We start from the raw sequence: 20826 nt of genomic DNA on the forward strand, positions 1-20826 counted from the left end.
AAATACCAAAATGGACCGCGTGAGATCCAGTTCGAGTCGAGAGAGGCGATGTCTTCTGGCAGCTGCCCATCACCTCGACCTTGGAATTAGGTGGTTGTGACAGTGCCGACTGCTGACGATATCATCATTTGCGATGTTATTTTAGGGTGATGCTGGAATGAAAATGAGGAGATTGCGCAGGTCTTTAGTATTAACTATTAAGTAGGATGGTAAATCCTAGGTTGACCGAGTGGTCAAACATTTGGTTTGAATACGATGAGGTTTTCAAGTTTAACAGTGTCTTTCACGTAAATAACCTCAGAGGCCACGTCTTTGTACTATGTTGACGATATTATTTTCTCGTCAAACGACTCCTCCATGTTTTGTTGCCTTGCTGCGGCAAACCGAACATACCTAGTCGGAACAATGCGAGGAATATGGAAACTCGCTCGCTCCGTCGGATTTAGCTGCTCTATAGTCCTACGTCACGTTATTTCTAGTGTATTCCCCCAAGTGATTCGAGTACATCCACCGCGGGTCCGCTCATTCGGTGGCGCTGTGAGGGTTTTACGTGAGACTCGTGATGGCGAATGAGGCGAATTGGGAAGAGACGTGTCCATCCAAGGAAGGCTTTTTCATAGTAGTTTCATAAATCAATAGTTTTGGGAAAATTTCTAATTAAACATCTAAAGTGATATTTCAAATAAGGGCCTCAAGTGCCCTTATTGTTTAAAAAAAAAGCTTGATCAAATGGCATTTTTGTTCTTTATTTGTTTGATTTTAGTGCCCTTATTGTTTAAAAAAAAAAGCTTGATCAAATGGCATTTTTGTTCTTTATTTGTTTGATTTTTTTTCTTTTTCCGTTTTTTCTTTTCTTTTCTTTTTTCTCTCCCCTCCTCCAGCCATCGCCGGCCCGACACCTAGCCTTGCCCTCACTTGAATTGGCGCGGGCAAGGGCTTTCCTCTCCGGCCCGGGTTAGGAAAGCCGCCTCAAGGAGGGGAGAGAAGAAAAAACAAAAGAAAAACAAAAACAAAAAAGCAAAGGACAAAAATGCCCTTATGTCAAGCTCTTCTTTGAAATAATGGAATATCTTAGCTCCTTATGTGATATAAGATTCACTTCATACTTTCATTTAGAATTATCCTATAATGGAGACAATAGATATTACATTGAAGGATATAGGTTATAGTTACTTAGGGCCTACATGACAACCATTCTAATTCTCTAATTCTGTTTCTCGGAACATAAAAAGATGAGAACCCTATTTAGTAATATAAATGATTCTGATTCTGATTCTGATTATGATTCTATTTTCAAAATCAGTTTTAGAGAATCAAAATAAGTTTTAGAGGAAAAAAAAATTGGTTCCGAAAAAAAGAATCACTTTTGAGAATTACAAAACAGAATGAAATCACTTTTACCTCAACCTAAAACAAAAACAATGAAGTCTTATTTAAAAAAAAAAAAGATGATAAGAATAAAATAAAAAAATCGAAAAAAATCGGAAAATTTCTAAAAAATCACAAAGAATTTAGAAAATCCCTAAAAATAGAAGAAGCTTAGATTAGGCTAGTTTGACCTCATTTTCATAAATTTGGGCATAAATTTCTTAAATTTCATAGATTTTGTTATTTTTTAGAAAAATCATAAGTACTTTTGAAATTAAATCGAAACCACATTTTTCTAAGCCCGTAGGGCTTCGTTAGGATTTTATGATGCGATTCATCAATGTCATGATTCCTTGGTTGTGCACTTAATTTTATTGATTGTGATTTGCGTAGGTTTATGCACTTTATACTTAGTCTAGCTTTAGAAAATTCTGAAAAAAGACAAAATAACTGGTATGAACACTTAACAAACTCTCATTCTTAAGTTTTGGTTGAATTAAGACTGAGATTTGATTTTCTCGAACCAAAAACGCACACCAATGTAGGATAGTGCAGTGCATTTTCCTTGTAGAAAAGAGAGTGTCGCTCGTGTTGGTTATCTGCTCGCTCAAAAGAGTTGGATGAAACCTTATAATAAATGGCGAAAATAACTTGTGATGATTCTTGATATTTATTTTTACATTTCAATATTTAAAGAGAATCAACATGAATTAATCTTTGGTTAATTCAAAATGTAAGATGAAATTTCACAAAATAACTACGTACTTATTTGACTTAAATGACAAAAATTGAGAAGAACCATTGTTCCAGGGAACAGAAATTATGTGCATTTATCAAACACATTTATGTTCCAGGAACAAAAATTTTATGCAGTTACCAAAAGTATTTTGATTCTCTAAAACTCATTCGGGGAACAAAATCGGAAAAGGTCATTTTAATCATAATTGCTTTTTTGGATCGGAGGTAGAGGTCGTCCGAAACTTACCTAGGAAAAAGTAATAGAACAAGATTTAATAAAGTGAGAAATAAATTGACGTACGGTTTGTCTTAGGATGGAATGGAGGAAAGTCATTAGCATTGTGGAGAGACATAATTTCTATATTTCAGACGGTTCCTTTTAGTCCCTTTTTTTTTATACGTATTTATATATTTTTATTTTTAAATAATTTTTTTCTTCATCAGTCTTGTTTTTATTTTATTTATTTTTGAGTTCATCAATACTCGATCTTAATTAATTTGAGATAAATGTGATGTTAATGTTGCCACGCTTTTTCGAATCTTAATGGGTGCCACGCGCAGGTCCCCAGAATTTTGATCGGTCCACACAGGGGAGGAGAAGGGGAGGGAGACCGGAGAAGAATGTGGAGAAGAAGCGCGTCCGCTGCTCCGACCCACGTGTCCAATTGTCCAAAAAGGCAAAAGCAAAAGGATCACCTGTAAATAATCAGCATCTCTGAATGAATGGGGAGTGGCTTTTGATATGCGCACCAGGCACTTCTCCTTCTCTCTCTCTCTCTCTCCATTGGTCTGGTTTTGAGGCCGGCGTTGGATGAGCCATCGTAAAGGTAATGCGCTCCATTGTCCCACCCACCTCCTTTTCTTGTTGAGTTCCATTCAAAGCTCTTGCCCCAGCACGAGCTTCACGTTCCATACACCCCTTTCTCTCTCCCTCTCTCTCCCTCTGTGTATGGATTTGGACTTCCTGAGTCGCCTCAAGCTATCCAGAATCCGCTCCTGATTCCCGCTCTCCTCCTCCGCCCGACCTCGTCGCTGGCCCACTTCCTGTGATAAGCGGGACCGGCCCGAATCTCGGATTCGGTGTCCCGATAGCGCTGTCGGATAATTCATGTCCCTGGCCAATGCCGCACCTCGCTCGGGGCTCTGAACTCGTTCGCCGCCGCCGCCGCTAAATGATTCCGCAACCGTCGTCCTCCGCGAGCTTCGACTTCGCGCAGGCCTCCCCCACGTTCTGCCCCTGCGGCGGTGAAGCCCTCTGCTCCCGCTCCCCGCTCGTTGCTTTCTCTAGGAGGAGGAAGAAGAGATTCCTGTCCAGTTCGTTGAGCAGGAGGAGATGGAGTTTCGGGGCTTGCATGATACCCTCTGACGGTGGGAACCGCGGGTTCAATGTGGAAATTGCTAGTTCGGCCAGGAAGGGTGCCAAGACTCTCGTGGTCAAGAGGTTGGCCAATGAGTTGCACAGCGAGGAGTTGCCCGGAGAGGCGTCCATCCAGATGGGTTCGAATTTCACCAACTTCCGCGAGGACCCCATTGTGGATAAGCTCAGGACGCAGCTCGGAGTGATACACCCCATACCTTCGCCTCCGATTAATAGGAATATAGCGGGCTTATTTGTTTTCTTTTTCTTTGTTGGTGTTGCTTTCGATAAGCTATGGACCTCGAGAAGAAGGAATAAAGCGGGGGGCGATGAGATCAGGCGTGGCGTGTGGCCGCAGGTGCCCACGAGCTTTTCCTTGTTCCTGGAGAAGGATTTGCAGAGGAAAGAATCCGTTGAGTGGGTGAACATGGTGTTGGGGAAGCTTTGGAAGGTTTATAGAGGTGGGATTGAGAATTGGCTTATTGGGCTGCTTCAACCTGTCATTGATGACTTGAAGAAGCCTGATTATGTCGAGAGGGTTGAAATTAAGCAGTTCTCACTGGGGGATGAGCCATTGTCTGTCAGAAATGTCGAACGTAGGACTTCACGACGCGTTAATGACTTGCAGTAAGTGTCACGAGACTTAAATCTATTAATGAACATTTGTTACCATTGGTATGTTGTTTGAGTTAATCATGCCTTTAGCTTGATAGAGAAGTTGTGCCTTCTTTTCATAACCTTTCAACGGTCATGATTGTAATCTCTTGTATTAAAACTAGATATGTCAGAGCACTTTATATTTATGTTACACATATTCTCTTGGAAACGCCTTTTGGATCAAGGATCCGAGCTATTTCAGCCATACACTTGCCTTTAGCAATTCATGAACATTCTGTTTTTTCCATGAGTTCCATCCAATTTCATGTCCTTCATTGGTCTCAAACCATCTTATTTGAAATTTGAGTTCCTTGATATTCAGTCTTCTCATTGGTCATAGTCAAATTTAAATTCATTTGAATATTGTTCTCTACTGGCCTGCCAAGGCATGAAAAGTTTTTCGCTATCGGACAGAACTTTGTTGGGTCAGAAATGATGTCAGTGGAGGCTCTCATCTTAATGTGTTTTGAATGCTGGCAATTTATTTGATCACTTCTTTTTCATGCTGTGATAGAAGTCTCAAGCTGCATGAGTTTAATCATATGCTGAACATCACCAACTTTGACATCTTAAATGAAAAGAAATAGCGTAACAGGTAGTGAGCCCTTGTAGACATCCCTCTGAGGATCCTTCTGAAGCTTGGAAAAATTAGTTAATCATCTCTTTCTTAACTGACCTGGACGAATGCAGAGACAGATTTATTTAGGTTTATATGTTATTAGAACATGATAGAAAACCTTAAAAGCTTGATTTCAGTTTTTAGAGCCTCGTCAGACTTTTAAAATGGAGAATATTTTCCATTCAATTGTTGTACAAGAACTTGCCAGACTGCCATGTGAAGAGAACATTTAGAAGCCTGTTGCTTGTATATATCATAGAAGCAAGTAGCTGTTGAACGAACGGTTGGTTAATTAACATGCTGATAGATTTGCAAGATCATTAATAGATATGGGATGGTGATAGCTGAATGCTACGTTCATCTGACTTATGTTTTGCCCTTAGAAATCTGAGGTTGTTTCAAGGACAGGTTTAGTACCCATTAATATCCAATTGGTTGTTTCATATTCTACTTCGTATAAAAAAAAAGCATAGCATCCACTATTCGATTAGCTAATGTTTGCAATTTATATTTCTATATTATAAGGACAGAGTATGGAAATAGAGGAGTTGTCAATGTATTCCAGGAGCCTTTAGGTCTACAGGAAGGGCAAGTATCAGGGAGCAGTCACTTTGACTGAGAGTATTATGATTTCTTGACTTATCATTATTTTCTTTCTGCTAACTTAAACGCAAAACCTTGAGAGTGTCAAAGGAATTTTGAGGTGTTGAGGTATAGTTTTGAAGCAATCTTGGCTTGTTGATGTGCATCGCTTATGTGCTACACATGGCATATGGTGGAAATCAGTTATCTAACATTAAGTTGTGTATATCACTGAGTTACTGTTTGAGACATTGAAGATCTAGAGTTTGGTTTATCTTCACATGCATCACTGTTTCATTAGATGGGAGGCTGATGCTTATTGCTTGATATGTCTATGAAGAGTGGAATGCTGGAGAATCTCCAGGATAAGCTTTACTTGCCCCTGCCATGTATTGGTCATCCTTACATTCTCTAAAGTTTGTGGTACTTTGTCAGTTCTGGTTGTTTTGAAACCTAATCAATGAGAGCCCTTTGCTACTTTTTATCAACTTCACCAAATCCCATTTTGTGATCTTGAACCTTCATAAAGATGCATTTAGTTCTTAAGATGATTGCTGATATAACTGCCGTAATAGAGGACAAGTACTGTCAGCAGATTCGATTTTGAAAGACAAGTCTTGACTATTAAGTTAATTGGGTCATGACTACTAGTTTTTAGTTAGATTTGTCCTTACTGGGTTAGAATTTATTCCTGCACAACATTGTTATTTCATGGCAAATACTATCTAGTCCTATGACATTTCTCGTTACACTTAAATTTTTAGCTAAAATGAAAGTAAAGGAATTCTGGTGAGTATTTTCTGGTAACATGGAATTAACTTTTTTTGGCAAATCGATCCACATGTAAATTTGCTTTGTCTTTTGGATTTGAGCATGTAATTTTTTTTTTCTCAATAATGTTTTAATATCTAATAGAAGTGATTTTGTATGACCATTATTTGTCATGCAGGTACCAAATAGGCCTTCGCTATACTGGTGGTGCCCGCATGCTTTTAATGCTCTCGCTGAAATTTGGTATCATCCCAATCGTTGTGCCAGTTGGCGTTCGGGACTTTGATATTGATGGGGAACTTTGGGTTAAGTTGCGATTGATACCAACAGAACCTTGGGTGGGAGCTGTTTCATGGGCTTTTGTTTCACTTCCAAAGATCAAATTTGAACTTTCACCATTCCGCTTGTTCAATCTGATGGGTATGTTGCAACTTTTAATGCCTTTAGGTATTGCCTGATCATTAAGTACAGGGATGTATGTTGCATTTATGATCATATTCCTGATGTGTTGATGTTGAACAAAACCAAGGCTGATCGGTTCATGAATTACATCGAGAACGAAAAGGTCAAGATATATTAGGATTTATATATTTGTGAATGTTTATCTTATTCCTGGTAATGAGAAGTTGACTTCTTACTTCGTGCGAAGTCTATCACTGTCCCAGTTGGGGCTGGTGTTTTTATTTTTTCTTTTTGTGGCCCCACTAGCCGGTGCTTGGATTTGGAATTCTGTGCTTAGAGATTGAGACTGATCTTGGGACCATGCTAATCCATAAAAGGGTACATCAGCCATATCTAAGACACTGACCAAACACGTGCTCACATTCCAAATATTGTCAGTGAATTTATAGTGAAAGGACTTACAATTGGGAGGGTCACATTCCAAAAGCTAGAAAAGTGAAATGTGTTATAGTTATTTGTCACATTAGTTAATTTTCTTCGATAGGCCATGCCTTTACTGTTGTTTGAACTTCACGGTAAACCTATTATTATATAAACAACCTGATTCTTCTCTGTTGTATTGCCAATGGGAGCTACACAGGGACTAAATGTTTCTGACTTACAATAATGACCCAGATCATAGTTCACAATACAATAGCAATTGGTTTTAAGAGCAGGAATTTCAATTAACCTCTTATAGTTGAAAAAAGTTGCCATGAGTATTCTGGAATCATTGGTTTAGAATTGGAATTGGGCACAGATACTTAACTGGCCCCTAAGATGCTTCACAATTGTGATTGGAAAAAACATTTTTGTAGTTCCAAATCACAGCCAGCCATGATGCGCTATTAGTACAGGCTGCGAGGAGGCACATTTTGGTATTAAAGACATCTTCCTTTTAGCTTGAGACTGTCTCTCTAGATAGGATACATTCACAATGCAAAAAAATAAAATAAAATAAATCAACTTTATTTGGTGTAAAATGAAGCAAATATTTAATTCTGTATTTGACTGTTCTCTTATTGATGACTTTTTAAATAAAACCTACGCACATTCAGATTGCCTCTCCTTCAGTGTTAAATGGTTGCTTTCACAATTGCTACTGCTCGTGTTATTGAAACTGAGGTCAATAATCGGTTTTGTTTTTGGGCTAGACACCCGCTGCACTGCAAGTGAGATGATGTGCATGATAGGATAACCATTGAAAAGAAGCCACATGAAGCTACTTTCTTTGATAATTTGTGGATTCCTTGATATGAATTTTCTTCTAATCTGGCTTGCAACTCCATGGTGCATTTTTTTGAAGATATACTTATTTATCAAGGGAAAGGTCATGATTTGCTGATGCTCTTTTCTTGGCGACTCTGGCTCTGCTGGCATTTGATGACAGTTAGGAGTTTTATTACATGCTGAGCTTACATTCCTTTGATATCTGTTTATATTACAAACTGCCCTTTTTCTCCGGGGAATTCAGACAAAATTATCTGTAGTAGTAGATTGCTTCCTGTTATTCTCTTGTTGCAGTGGGATTACATAGATGTAATAAAAACTTTATAATATGATTGCGTGAATCTTGTGGACATTGTACAGGCATGATATTTGTGAAACTTACCCTGCTGTGATGATGTTAAATTTGAATTTTTACAAGGAAATTCTGCTTTACTCTTGCATAATGAAAAGTTGGCAGGTTTACAGACACTGATTTATTTTCTTTTTTTCTTTTCTTTTCTTTTCTGCATGGGTGGTGCAAAAACCAGCAATTCCTGTTCTTTCCATGTAAGTTGAATCTCGACTTTAACCACCGCATTCTGTTGTATAATCTGTGAAGGGATTGATTTTCTTTTTATTTATTTTTTTCAACCGGGCATTTTCCTTTTTGGCTGAATGTTTGTCAACTGGATTGAGAGTCAAGGTGGATGTCACATGTCCGTAGAATGATTTATGGTATTAAACAAGTTTAAATGGGATTATTAAGAACTTGGGGATTTTCCTTGGCATTACCTGATCAAGGCTCGTTGACTATGTGGAACGTTGGACGTCGGGCATCTTCACTTTTTTTCATGTTATTGAATGTCAAAACAACCAATGACTGCATGTCAATCTGTGAGTTCAGTACATTCTAGCACGTGGATTTGTCATAAGGTTGATATTCCACCAGATTTTTATGGGGTTTAAATAAACGAGTAATGGTTGTAAAACTAAATTATTACTTATGTTTTCCTGAATCATGATACTCCTCCATCTTGATTAGGAGCAGGATATAGGTGGAAGAGAACATATGGTGCTCAACAACTAAGAGTTTGATAATATTTCTGTTCTTAGCAGAACAGTCTCAGAAAAGGCATGGTCAAAAAGGGGATACTTGAGAATTTGGCCCCATAAAAGACTAAGAGGAAGGGGGACACTGTATAGTCTTAGAGCTGGAGCAACCTATAGGGTTTTGTTTATGCTGGCTTTGATTCGATATACTTATTTGTTTTGGTTCCCATCGTGTGTACTTGAAGATATGTTGAGCTTTGGACTAATAATATGTGTGTGCACTTGTTTTAGGTTTTTAACGAAGCTTCTCACTGAGGATTTGCCTAATCTATTTGTAAGACCAAAGAAGATTGTTTTAGATTTTCAGAAAGGAAAAGCAGTTGGTCCAATCACAAATGATTTCAGATCTGGAGAGATGAATGAAGGAAACAGGGATTATGTTGGAGAGTTGTCTGTGACTCTGGTTGATGCTCGGAAACTTAGTTTTTTCTATGGTAATTACTTCCTGAAACTTGCTATTAGTAATGGATATAACTGCTGGTATGGGCGGCAAGAGAATTTTCTAATTGCAATTGTGCATTGAACTCACTCCGTTAGTATGTTATACAAGATTGGACCTCTTCATTGTCATTTGTGCAGTTCTTTACTGCATCAGAAATGTCACAGTTTTCCTTCCGGTGGCAGGCAAAACTGATCCATATGTTATCCTAAGCTTGGGGGATCAAATAATTAGAAGTAAAAAGAACAGCCAGACCACTGTCATTGGGCCTCCTGGAGAGCCAATCTGGAATCAGGTAAAGCTGTATGCGCTGGTTTGCTAGTTTTGCATGATACTCGTACATGCATTGTACGTCTCATTCTAATCGCATCATTTGGCAGGATTTTCACATGCTCGTTGCAAATCCTAGAAAGCAAAAGCTGCACATTCAAGTGAAAGATGCTCTTGGATTTGCAGATCTGACTATTGGCACAGCTGAGGTATAATAACCTTAAAAGCAGTATCACTATGATAATTTTGCAGATCATTGTGGAAATGATTAATGGGACCGCGCAAGAAAAATTGACTATTATGATGCAGTTTGGTGTCCTTTGTCATCATGTTGTATGCATCTGAGAAAAGAAGTTCCTAAGGGTCCTACTCAACTTGGTCCGCCTTCTTTCTAATGCATGTTTTTTAGCTTAGTTCTTCTTGGGTCTATTCCATCCTTGGAACGATCTGACCTTCAGCTTAACTTTTAGCTATATCTACAGTTTTAGACATTTATCTGACAGTGCCTTTGCACTTTGTAGTAACTGGTTAACAAATTGCTGCATTGTTATTGTGCTGTCTTCCTAAGTCATGCAAAATTGATTCGGTTTTAAATTGTTAAAGTGTCTCATATCACTTATCAATAAGGTTTCAATAGGCCTTATATTCATATAGTCTCCCTCCCTATCAACTTAAGTTTTTAGGCTGAACTTTCTAATATGTATTAGGGCCCTGGATTTATTTCACTTGTGTGCAGGGTTTACATGCTTTATTTGTGTGTGTGTGTGTGTGTAGTCTTCCCTCACCTAATTGATTAAGCTTTTGGTTTGGATTCCCACGTGGTATCAGAGAAATGTTCCACCCCAAATTTATTTCGCATCTTAGACCCTCTGTTTGTCAATTCCACGTGCTGCTCTCAATCCGCTTTGCACGTCAAAGTGGGTGTCAAAGTATCTCACTACACTTATCTATGGGATTTCAAGGGTTCTATGTCCATGTAGTCTCCCTCCACTTATTAGCTTACACTCAGCTTGGATGAAGTGATTAAGAAATAAAGAAGAAGAGATTCAAATAACTATGAGAGAAAAGAAGAGGATAGGATCAAATTATAATATTATTTGGATGCTAGCGAGATAAAGAATGTATTATAACATAAGTATCATTTTGTGTACTGATAAATAGATGTAAAAGGAGGGTATAAGTGAGAAGCAAGAGTAATTTTATTTGTTAATACGCAGGGCTGTCCAAATCCCTCGAAAAGCCTCCATGGTTGGACAGATTTGTAGGGATTTAAATGTACATAAAATTAACTGGACTGATCCCTCCTAGGCTCTCTTAATCCATCCTAACCCTTACCCTCCGTTACTTTCCCTCCATCCAAACTCGATTATACTTTCAGAACCTTTTCTCTTACCTCCTTGCCCCTTCCAACAAACATAATGTTGACCACTTATATTGGACTTTCTAACATAAATAATGGATGAACTGGATAACTTTTGGGAGAGTATTTTAAATAATTTATGATACCTGTTCTGCTTTAATTATATCATGTCATTGCCTTCTCTGCATAACTGCTTCCAGTTTATTTCCCCTTAACAATTCCTTTGAGCTTGGCGTCCGCTGTTTGTATCAAAGGTTAAATTTTCGCTCCTTTTAAGCCAATGTTCAACTCTATGCTATGTAAGATTGTTTAAGTTGGTTTAAACCCAATGCATAGAGACTAAAAAATGAAAACTGTGGGCATGTTTTTGCTGCCATTTTGTCTTGTATGCGCACCTAAATCTTTAATGATTTTTCTCATGACAGATGCCGAATTACATATCAGTGTAATTATTTTGTTACGGTCTTTAATTTTTTTATCGTGTGAGTTATGCCCTGATTATAGTTCAGTGAAGTACGGGTAATTCTGGTATGCACTTGCCAAGCGATGGGGGCACTGATTCAGTTCTTCGACACTGAATAAGAGGTGGTATTGGTGAAGAACAAGTTGTCGGGATACCTGTACATGTCCTCTCGACTCAAAGTAAAATATGTCTATGGATCATCATTTTGGGTTGACACCTTAGTTATGAACAATGAAAAAGAATTGGAACAGAAACAGCTGGTTCGTGTTGATTTGCTAATTGATAGCATATGGACTTCATATCGATATTTGCTATATTTGCCGAGACATCTCCACCTGAAAGATATGATGCTCATAATCAATTGACCAAATCTGGATAGAAATGTAGAAACTGATCCTAGTAAGCTGGAGAGACACCCAAATTTACACAAGTGATGGGCACAAAAGTCAAGATTCAACAGCGATTATCAAATCCTGCCCCAAGTCTATTTTTGCTCAAACTTCAAAATGGATTTGGATGTGGAATGCTCTGTAAATCCTGTTGAGGATATTGATATGTTAGTCTATTGTGGGTAATTCAGAGTTTTGGTTTATCTTTTCTTTTCTTGTGTGAATGCTCTTAGGTGACATTTATGACCTTACTAGAGAGTCAAGAGACAGGAAGAGAAAAATGTCTCTGGGGTATGAAGTTCATGTTCCTTTAGGAAAGATCCCTGACCTTACCTCTAAATAGATCCTAAGGGGCTAAAAATTGGGCTGGTTTTGCGCCTAGCTCTTTCTTCTTCTGGACCGAGGCATTCATAATGCCTCTATCAAACACTCGAGATCTTAAAGTTAGGCATGTAATACAGGTAATCATGCTCGATTATTACTCTGTCCTCCACATGTCCTCCACAATGCTTCCCATGTTTAGCAAGCTAAACATTACTGAGATTAACAAGTTGTACATGATGTGAAAACGCTACCATCAAGCTTCAAATGTGTAAAATCTTCCGATGTGACAGCCAAGTTACACCTTTTTCTCATCCACCAGGTAGTTATTTTCTTGTTCATAGCATTCATAGCTAAAGTTGAATAATGTGGTGGCAAATTAGTGACTTGCTAATAAGGTCAAGTTAGTCAGTTCCATGTACTGAGGCATTCCTTGATTGTATCGAATTTTCATCCGGAGGATCTTTCTGAATTTAGACTACATTTGTAGGTTGATTTGGGGTCTCTCCAAGATACTGTACCCACAGATAGAGTGGTGGTCTTGCAAGGAGGTTGGGCAGTGTTTAGAAGGGGATCCTCGGGGGAGCTACTACTTCGACTTACATATAAAGGTTATGTTGAAGATGAAGAAGATGACAGAGCCATGTTAGAATCTATGGAAATAGATGTCTCGGATGATGAGTCCGATTACGATGAGTCAAGTAGTACTTATGGACAGGGGGTAACCACTTCAAGTGGAACAGATAAGGAATCATTCATGGATGTGTTAGCAGCACTAATTGTGAGTGAAGAATTTCAAGGAATTGTAGCATCTGAAACTGCAAACAGTAGATTTCCACATCAAGCCTCAAAGACCGGGTCTAGGGTACCATCAGGAGGTGTTAATGCAAAATCCTCCTCATCTTCTGATGCTGGCAGTGCTTCTGGAGGTATTGCGTTTGGATATTGTACTCAAGTGCGACCTTTACTTGCATTGGCTAATTAATGATTTTCCCCAAATCTTTTACTGCAGGATCAGTTTTACTTTGGCTTGCAGTCATATCGAGTATATCAGTGTTAATTGCTCTAAACATGGGTGGTTCTGGTTTCTTTAATCCTTGATTGTGCAGCTACACCGATAAGGTAATATTTTCTAGTTCATTTTGATTAGGTGAATCTTCTTTCAGTAACCTGCCAACAACTTTGCATGTGCTATGTCCCTTACTGCAATTACTGCAATATAATGGTATGTCAGATGTATGTTCTTTAAACAAGAACGGCATTTTGTTGTAGCTTTGATGTTCTTTACTCACTCCTTTTATAGGACAGTTAAGTCTCCTGTTTTAGATTCAAAACCCACGTAATATGGGTGTCGGACTAGATGTTTTCATGGACGTGAAAGGAACCCATCCTCTTACTAGCATTGTAAATATAGGCTGATCATCCAAAGAACATGCATATCATGTTTGTCATATAAAACGGTTCATCTTCTTGTTTAAAGAAAGATGCTTAGAAACTCATTTTTTTTTTGTGGCAGGATGGTCGATGGTCCACTTGTTTTTACCTCCCAATGATGGAGTTGGCTCAGTACATTCTTTTCTCATGGTGTCTTCTACTCTCACATTATGTAAATTCATGGCTGTTAGCAGAGGAGTGTCCTGATGGCGGCGGAAAAATTTTGTCTACAACTTTGTGCGACTTAAAGATTCACCTGCATTCATTGTTCATATGACAAGGTGACAGTCTTTTTTCTGAAACTCAATTACCAGCGAATTAGTAGCTTAGAAAGATCATAATCTGCAATCGGCGGAGTCGGTGCTTTACACATTCTTAGGAAGATTTATTGTGTTTCCTTGCATGAGATGACAAGGTTGTAACACTTGATATGTAGGCCAGGCAATTGTATGATAATAAAAATTCAGCATTTGAAGAATCTAAAGTTTCATGAGATTTCACATGTACTCGCTTTCTCTTGAGCTTTGGAGAAATTATTACATTAGATTATTATACGTACTAAACCTGAACTTGAACCAATGGAAATGCTGGGTCCAACGCGGTTCTCGCATGGGTATTTTAGACATGACTGTTCATGTTCCATTTAGTAAATGTACTAAACGTAACTTTTTTTCGAGTTTGAAGTGTCCATTTACGGTCCCCCATCACGAATTTTTTTCATTTGCTTATTGTTCCGAATCATTTAGTCGTGAATTTGTTGATTTGCTTATTGTTGCGATCGCAGGAACTTGAACGAACGAGACAATTTAAATGAAAAATAAGTTGCAGATATAGAACTTGAACATGGTGGATTTATGTGATTCGACTTTACGAGGAGAGATAAATGAAATGGTTTAACCGTAATCAACAAGAGCATACTATGAATGCTCGAAATTCGCATACTCGAATGTCTAGATGTCTACCAATACTAGACGACACTTGAATGTGCAAGAATTAATCACAAGAAAGGAGCTTTTGACACGCTCTCAATTCCTTTTAAATACGACTTTCAAAAGCATTTTAGGGTTCTCGTGAATATTTTATTTTACAATTGAGTTCAAATGTAGGGTTTTAACAAATCTAGACTGAGTTTTGCGCTGGAAAGCACAATAGCTAGCAGGCATTCGCACTCGGCCGGCAACCTGGGCACTCTTCGTGTCCGGGCACCCGCCCGGTGGCCTTGTTTGTCCAGGCATCAGCCGGGCCATTTCCTTGCCCGTCGAGTCGGTCGCCTCAATCTCTATGGCCTCGCAAACGCTTCGGTGTCCGAAAATCAACGAGCTTGTGTAGATTCAAATCGAATGGAATGAATTTGTTCGGTCTAGCGCAATCGCTAGAGGGCACTCGGACTCGACCGGCAGCGTAGGCACCCGCCTGGTGACCTTGTTCGACCAGGTGCCAATCGGGGCCATTTCACTGCACGTCAAGTCGTCCGCCTTTATCTCCGTATCCTGACAGACGCTTCGGTATTGGAAAATCAAGAGCTTGTGTAGATCCAAATCAAGCGGAATGATGTGGAATAACGATCAACAAGTACCTCCCAACATTAATTGTAATTTTTGAGAATGTGTGAAAATATTTTACTGGGTGATACCATGAGAACTAGAACGATGGCAATTGGTTAGCAAATGAAGCTAACACTAGATGAGGTACTCGCATGGGTATCCCACTAAATTCACACAGAATATGCAAAGCGGACGAAGAAGTTTCGAGCTCTTGTCGCCAGTCCACGCTAATCACGAGGCACATTGAAAATGCACCTTGCGATCAAGACAACTCTAGGAAATTAGACAGGGCTGTGCTCGTTTCACCGAAGAAATTTTATGATAAAAAAAATATATTTTTCATAAAAATATGTTTCAAAGAAAATAGTTCGTTTTGATTTATTTAGTGATTTAGGAAAAGTGATTTCTTTATTAATTGAAGGGAAAATAGTTTTTCTCCGATCTAAACTTGTCATTTTCAGTTTCGAAAAATCGTTTTTCATGTATCGTTTGGTGTTCCGTCATATATACGACAAAATATCGAAAAATAATTTTCTTTCAAACAAACAGATCAAGTCTTTCTTAACTCATTTTTTTTTTCAAAATTCACTATTGAAGAAATCGGCAGGGATTTTCGGACGTGGGTCAGATTTGAGATTAGAGTGAAAGTGTGTGTGTGTGTGTGTGTTTTTTTTTTCAGACTTCAGCATATTTGATTTGTTGAAAATGATTCGTCAAAGGAAAATTATGTGCGGTAAAAAAAAATATATATATACATACTTAAAGTTGGGAAAATAAATTCCTTAATCTGAAAAGCAAAAATTCCACGGAATGACAACCATTGCCACCGGTTCTGAAGAATTTCCACCATTATAAGCTTGTTAACCAGGATGGAATGGCATGCAAGTACAGACAATATCTTCAAAGATGAACAAAAGACAGCGATCCATCCTCGGTGTCTCCGGGGAAGACGCATTAGTCCGTGAATAATGGAGATGTCGTCAACTTCTTCCAAGCAACGCAATTTAAGTGAGTACATCCTGCGTGCAATCTAAGGCCGCTCTTTCTTCTCTTGGTTTGGGCAAGAATTTTTCATGAAATTTTCAGCTGAGTATATCCTGCTTGCTTGCAGCTTGCCCCGGAGTCACTTGACCCCGACCAGTCACCGGAATTTACCGAAAGCCAAAGCAATTACTGTGATTCACCATGACAGAAGCACGGATCGAGTTTAGCATCTGAATTTAACTCGTTCTCAGAATCTTATCATTCGGCAGAACACCCTCCACAAGATTGTGAGGCTAAGTTATGACAGCAGCATGGATCGGGTTTAGCATCTGAACTTAACTCGTTCTCAGAATCTTATCATTCGGCAGAACACCCCCCCACAAGATTGTGAGGCTAAGTTTTGTCAAGAAGCTGCTAAAGGAAAAATACCAGCTAAGCTCATCAGCTAACTGCAACTGCTGCTAGCTGAAATGAAGTACATCATGGCTCTTCCATGCCTTTGAGTTCCTCAACTGAAAACCAATCTCTCCGACAGAGAAACCCTTTGTACAAATGAAAATCGAAAGACGCACTAAAAGGTCTGATATCCTAAAAAGGGTACACTTGTTGTAGTTTTCATAAGGCATAATCAACCTTATTCAATCCTCTCCGGTGCACAGGCCAAGTCCTGATTTGGTCTGGAAGCACCAAGAATTTCAACATATAACACAATTCGGGGTTTCTTCATGGGGCATGTAGTAATATGTAAGCGGCGGGGAATAGTATGCCTCATAGGCTTTTACAAGATCTTCGTTCTTCTTGCCATCATCTGCCTTAGCTGGTCCGACACTCACGATTTCTGTGGGCCAAGATTTCCTCAGTTTGTTCACCACCTTGACCGGGTCGAAATCGCCTGATACCGTCAGTTTGCTGTCGTTCATGTCCATATTCAGAGACCCAATCCCTGGAAAAACACCATGTGACAAAAGTTAGTGATGAAGCGGAACAGTTCAAGCACAAGATTATTGCTATTACAGGTATGCGATTTGAACATTCAAGTGGCAGAACGAAGGGAAAAAAAAACGGAGAGATCCAATACCTCCAAAACCAGAAACTACTTGCATGGCCTTGCTCCTGTCTCTGTCATTATGGAGATTCACTTTCACCACCAACTTCTGCAAAAGTTTTTGAGAAAAGCAAAAACCCAGTTAGATTTTGAGTAAATATCAATCTCTTACGACGAACTGAACTCAAGACATTCACAAGTGCTGTGATAGACTAGCTTCTAAACAAAGTTGGCCATATATAATCGGCAATGAATAAGAACTTGAAGCACCGTTTGATATTCCTAGCATCATTATTCACATGAACAGCTACAATCATGCTATACCATCAACAATTACAACAGCAAAAGAAACAAAAGACAACTCATGAAGCTCGAGACAGAGAGATTGCCAAGAAAAGTGTCTCAAGAAAACCCAGGAGAGAATGCCATCAAGAACCCCCCACTTCACATATACGCAGAAAAAAGAAAACTTGTTTGAAGGAAAACGAAATCTCACCATCATCTTGTCTTGGGTTTCCAAGTGCTGAGATTGTGTCTGCTCTGGCTTTTGATTTGGAAGCTAAGAACACTCGGAATGACACTCGGCGCAAGTAAAAACAGAGTGTGTTTGTGCGTGCACGCATCGTAGACGAAACGGTTTGCTTTATATAGCGGCGAGCATGAGAGTGCGTGAAATGAGAAGTTTCTCGGAGGACGGTGGTGCGTGTGAACGAAAGGGATAAGTTCTTGACCAGTAGCTCTGGGAGACCGAAAATCAAAGTCAACAAACTAACTTTTTGCGGGAAAGAGCCACACGGTTTCTCAGAAAATTCACGCGTCCAGACGATCAAAAACTCTGTGTGCACGCGTGTGAGAGAGAGAGAGAGAGAGAGGCGAGTCACCCCTGGCGACTCGGGACTTTTGAAGCACTGTTTTGAAAGTGACTCAGTCGAGTCGCCCTCGCGACTCGGGACTTTTGAAGTACTGTTTTGAAAGTGACTCAGTCGAGTCGCCCCTCGCGAGTTGGGGACTTTCGAAGCTGTGAGTCTCGACCGTACGTCGGTCCACGCGGTTGACGGGGTCAACCTTTTCGTTACGACGTTGTCTTAAAAAAAAAAAAAAATCGAGGCCGGTAGTGAGCTAGATCCGAGACTGTCAACATATTTAACGAGTCACAAGTCACTTATGATATAATAAACAAGTCCACACCACACCAATTCTTTGGCGAGTTCGATCCAAAAAAAAAAATTTCACTAGCACAACTTTTTTTAACCAAGCACATGAAGGCTGCTATCGAAACCTTGTTTCTTCACCACAACTATCGCCGGGTGTTTTGATTTCTTTCTTGAGATATTTACTAAGCACCGATGTTTATTGGGAGTCTGGAGTGCGTAGACCTGTCAAATGGGTGGATCTAGTCAAGTCGAATCATAAATGGTACAACTCAAATTGCGCTATATAACTCGTTTATGACCTTTTTATTGCTATGCAAGTTTCTCAATTCATACCCAACTCATACCCAATCCAACTCATATTATTAAAAATACTTTCATATGTAATCCAATTTAGAAAAATTTATTTCTTATAAAAGTGTAAAGTAATTATATCACTAGGACGCTGTAGACAGTTTTTTTTAATAGTTTTTTAAGAAAATCACAAAAATAATAGAAAAAAAATTGAAAAATGAAAGAAAGAACTCATTTTTTTAAAATTTCATTTTTCGTTTTATCTTTTCCTCTTTTTTTTCATCTAAGCCTGGCAAGGGTCGTCGGCCAAATGCAAGGGCCGACGACCCTCTTCATGAGGTCTTTGTGGTCCTCACCTTGTGGCCAGCCAAGCTCCTGCCAGATTTCTTTTTATTAAAAAAAAATTATTTATTATAACTCACCTAAGATAATTCATTTATGACACATTTAAGCTTATTTTTAAAACTTAAGATTATCCGTTTACAACTTAGACCATTAATTACGAGTTAAAATATGAGTTCTAGACTCGTTTTGTCTCCTCTGCCTCTAGGAGTGAGTCACCGATCAACCACCTTCATTCTCCAAAGATCGAAAGCCCGCCCTCACAAAGAAGCTGTCAAGAAAGACTTACGTGAGTTGCTCGGAGCAGATCCGATCGCTGTGAACCTAAAACGAAAAACTCACGAGGAGGTCGACATCCTCGGAGAAAATTGAAGCATTGCAGCTCGTACTGTGGTTCTCCTTATGCGGATATCACGGGCTACGGAACATATGCAGCTCTTCATTTCTGGAGCATCAAATGGTAAGTTGGGCACAAGAGACTTGTAGCTGTAAATTACACTTGAAAGATCCAACCTTTCCTGAGCATGTGCCACTCCCTGTTAGTAAGTCTGCAATGTATGTCGTAGTCATATCTGCAGCTCATGTCCAAATGCCGAAACTTAATGATAGCAAGTCATGTGGATTCAGCATCCTGTGTTGAACCGTTTATGATCATGGACGCCATAGATATGCTTATCTGCCTCTTTCCTGGCAGGCACGTTCAAATGCTGTAACTTGACCTGACCAGTCACCAGAATTTACCAAAAGCCAAAGCAATTACATGAGTTGCTCGGAGCAGATTCGACCGCTGTGAACCTGAAAGCGAAAAGCTCGCGAGGCGAACGATAGCCTCGGAGAAAACCGGAGTATTGCAGCTCATATTGTGGTTCTCCTTATGCGGATATCACATGCCACGAAACATCTGCAGCTCTTCATTTCTGGAGCATCAAATGGTAAGTTAGGCACAAGAGAATCGTAACTGTTAATTACACTTGAAAGATCCACAAGATTGCGAGGCTAAATTATTGTTAACACTTCAAAATTGTCAACATTGAAGATTTAAGTACCTAAATTTGCAGCAGCACTTGATTCTTTTTCTGTTTTTTTAGCAACAAGCCCTTCGCACAAGAATAGTCGAACTAGTAAATTCTAATTGTCCTTGTCCACCACATCGTCCAGAGAATGAAAGTTGACCAATGTATTTCTAAGAGAAGATGAGCCAAGTCATTCTTAACAGACTAAAAACCATCTAGGATCGCCATGATCGACCGGGACTCAGCAACATTACTAGCTCGGCAGTTGGAACTGAAGGTTACGCGTTCAGATTTCACCAATCGTGTCGTAAATCGTTCTTCGTCGGGCTTGCACGGATCGAACGCATCGACTTTACAAACACATGCGAAAAAAAAAAAAAAAAACTCACCAATAATAAAACTACCCTAGTTTTTAATGAATTTTCTTTTTAATTTATAGATTATTTTTTGTCGGAAATTTACAGATTAACATCAAGCAGACAAGGAGACAGCCTCTTAGGTGGAAAGACCCAAGTTTTTGGGTCTCATTCACTGTGCACATCGGTGCACCTTTATCACGCATCATTTATCTTGAGACGATAGCACAAATAATTTCTAAACTTTAATTTAATACATAATATAATCTTTAAATATTTAATTTACATAACGTGATCTTTAAATATAATGTCGTCTTTAAACGTTTAATTTATTCAACATAATTCTTGAATAATTGGTAAATATTCAATGTAATCCTTAAAATATATGAAAATGTTCAAAAGTTGAAGGACCACGTTTAACATTGGATCAAAGTTTAGAGAAAACTATGTTGAATAAACTGAAACATCAAGAACGATATTGCACATTAGACAAAAGTTCTCATATTAAACATGTTAAAAGTTCATGAACGCCGTTACAGATTGTATCGAAATTCAAGAACTATGTGCGT

At 38.9% G+C, this 20826-nt stretch overlaps 3 protein-coding genes across 6 annotated transcripts in view; 1 reads left to right on the forward strand and 2 right to left on the reverse strand.

Moving 5' to 3' along the window:
- LOC115738190 (ADP-ribosylation factor GTPase-activating protein AGD2-like) overlaps positions 1-3089 on the reverse strand; it is a 32033-nt gene extending 28944 nt beyond the window's left edge. Inside the window, exon 1 of the mRNA XM_048283913.1 lies at positions 2997-3089. Within this exon, the coding sequence (XP_048139870.1) occupies positions 2997-3019 (23 nt within the window). The 5' untranslated portion in view covers positions 3020-3089. The remainder of the gene's footprint in view (positions 1-2996) is intronic.
- LOC115738299 (tricalbin-3) lies at positions 2830-14006 on the forward strand. Of its 3 annotated transcripts, none has more exons than XM_030670901.2 (9): positions 2830-4090; positions 6271-6512; positions 8291-8309; positions 9084-9286; positions 9477-9586; positions 9672-9770; positions 12585-13023; positions 13107-13216; positions 13611-14006. In XM_030670901.2, the coding sequence occupies exons 1-8, from the start codon at positions 3279-3281 to the stop codon at positions 13193-13195; spliced, it is 2013 nt and encodes a 670-aa protein (XP_030526761.1). In that variant the 5' UTR covers positions 2830-3278; the 3' UTR covers positions 13196-13216; positions 13611-14006. The 3 variants fall into 3 exon arrangements, with proteins under 3 accessions (XP_030526761.1, XP_048139873.1, XP_030526762.1); XM_048283916.1 differs by having other exon boundaries at positions 13723-14006; XM_030670902.2 differs by having other exon boundaries at positions 2831-4090; positions 13618-14006.
- A 2478-nt stretch (positions 14007-16484) lies between these two features.
- Positions 16485-17742, reverse strand: LOC115738304 (heavy metal-associated isoprenylated plant protein 39-like). Of its 2 annotated transcripts, none has more exons than XM_048284622.1 (3): positions 17608-17742; positions 17135-17225; positions 16485-16999 (listed from the first exon to the last, which is right to left on the reverse strand). In XM_048284622.1, exons 1-3 carry the CDS (start codon positions 17722-17724, stop codon positions 16752-16754), a joined length of 456 nt encoding a protein of 151 aa, XP_048140579.1. In that variant the 5' UTR covers positions 17725-17742; the 3' UTR covers positions 16485-16751. The 2 variants fall into 2 exon arrangements, with proteins under 2 accessions (XP_048140579.1, XP_030526769.1); XM_030670909.2 differs by having other exon boundaries at positions 17135-17210; positions 17598-17742.
- Between the last annotated feature and the right edge of the window lie 3084 nt (positions 17743-20826).

Source organism: Rhodamnia argentea, chromosome 8 (genome assembly GCF_020921035.1).
Source record: "Rhodamnia argentea isolate NSW1041297 chromosome 8, ASM2092103v1, whole genome shotgun sequence".
Taxonomy (NCBI): domain Eukaryota; kingdom Viridiplantae; phylum Streptophyta; class Magnoliopsida; order Myrtales; family Myrtaceae; genus Rhodamnia; species Rhodamnia argentea.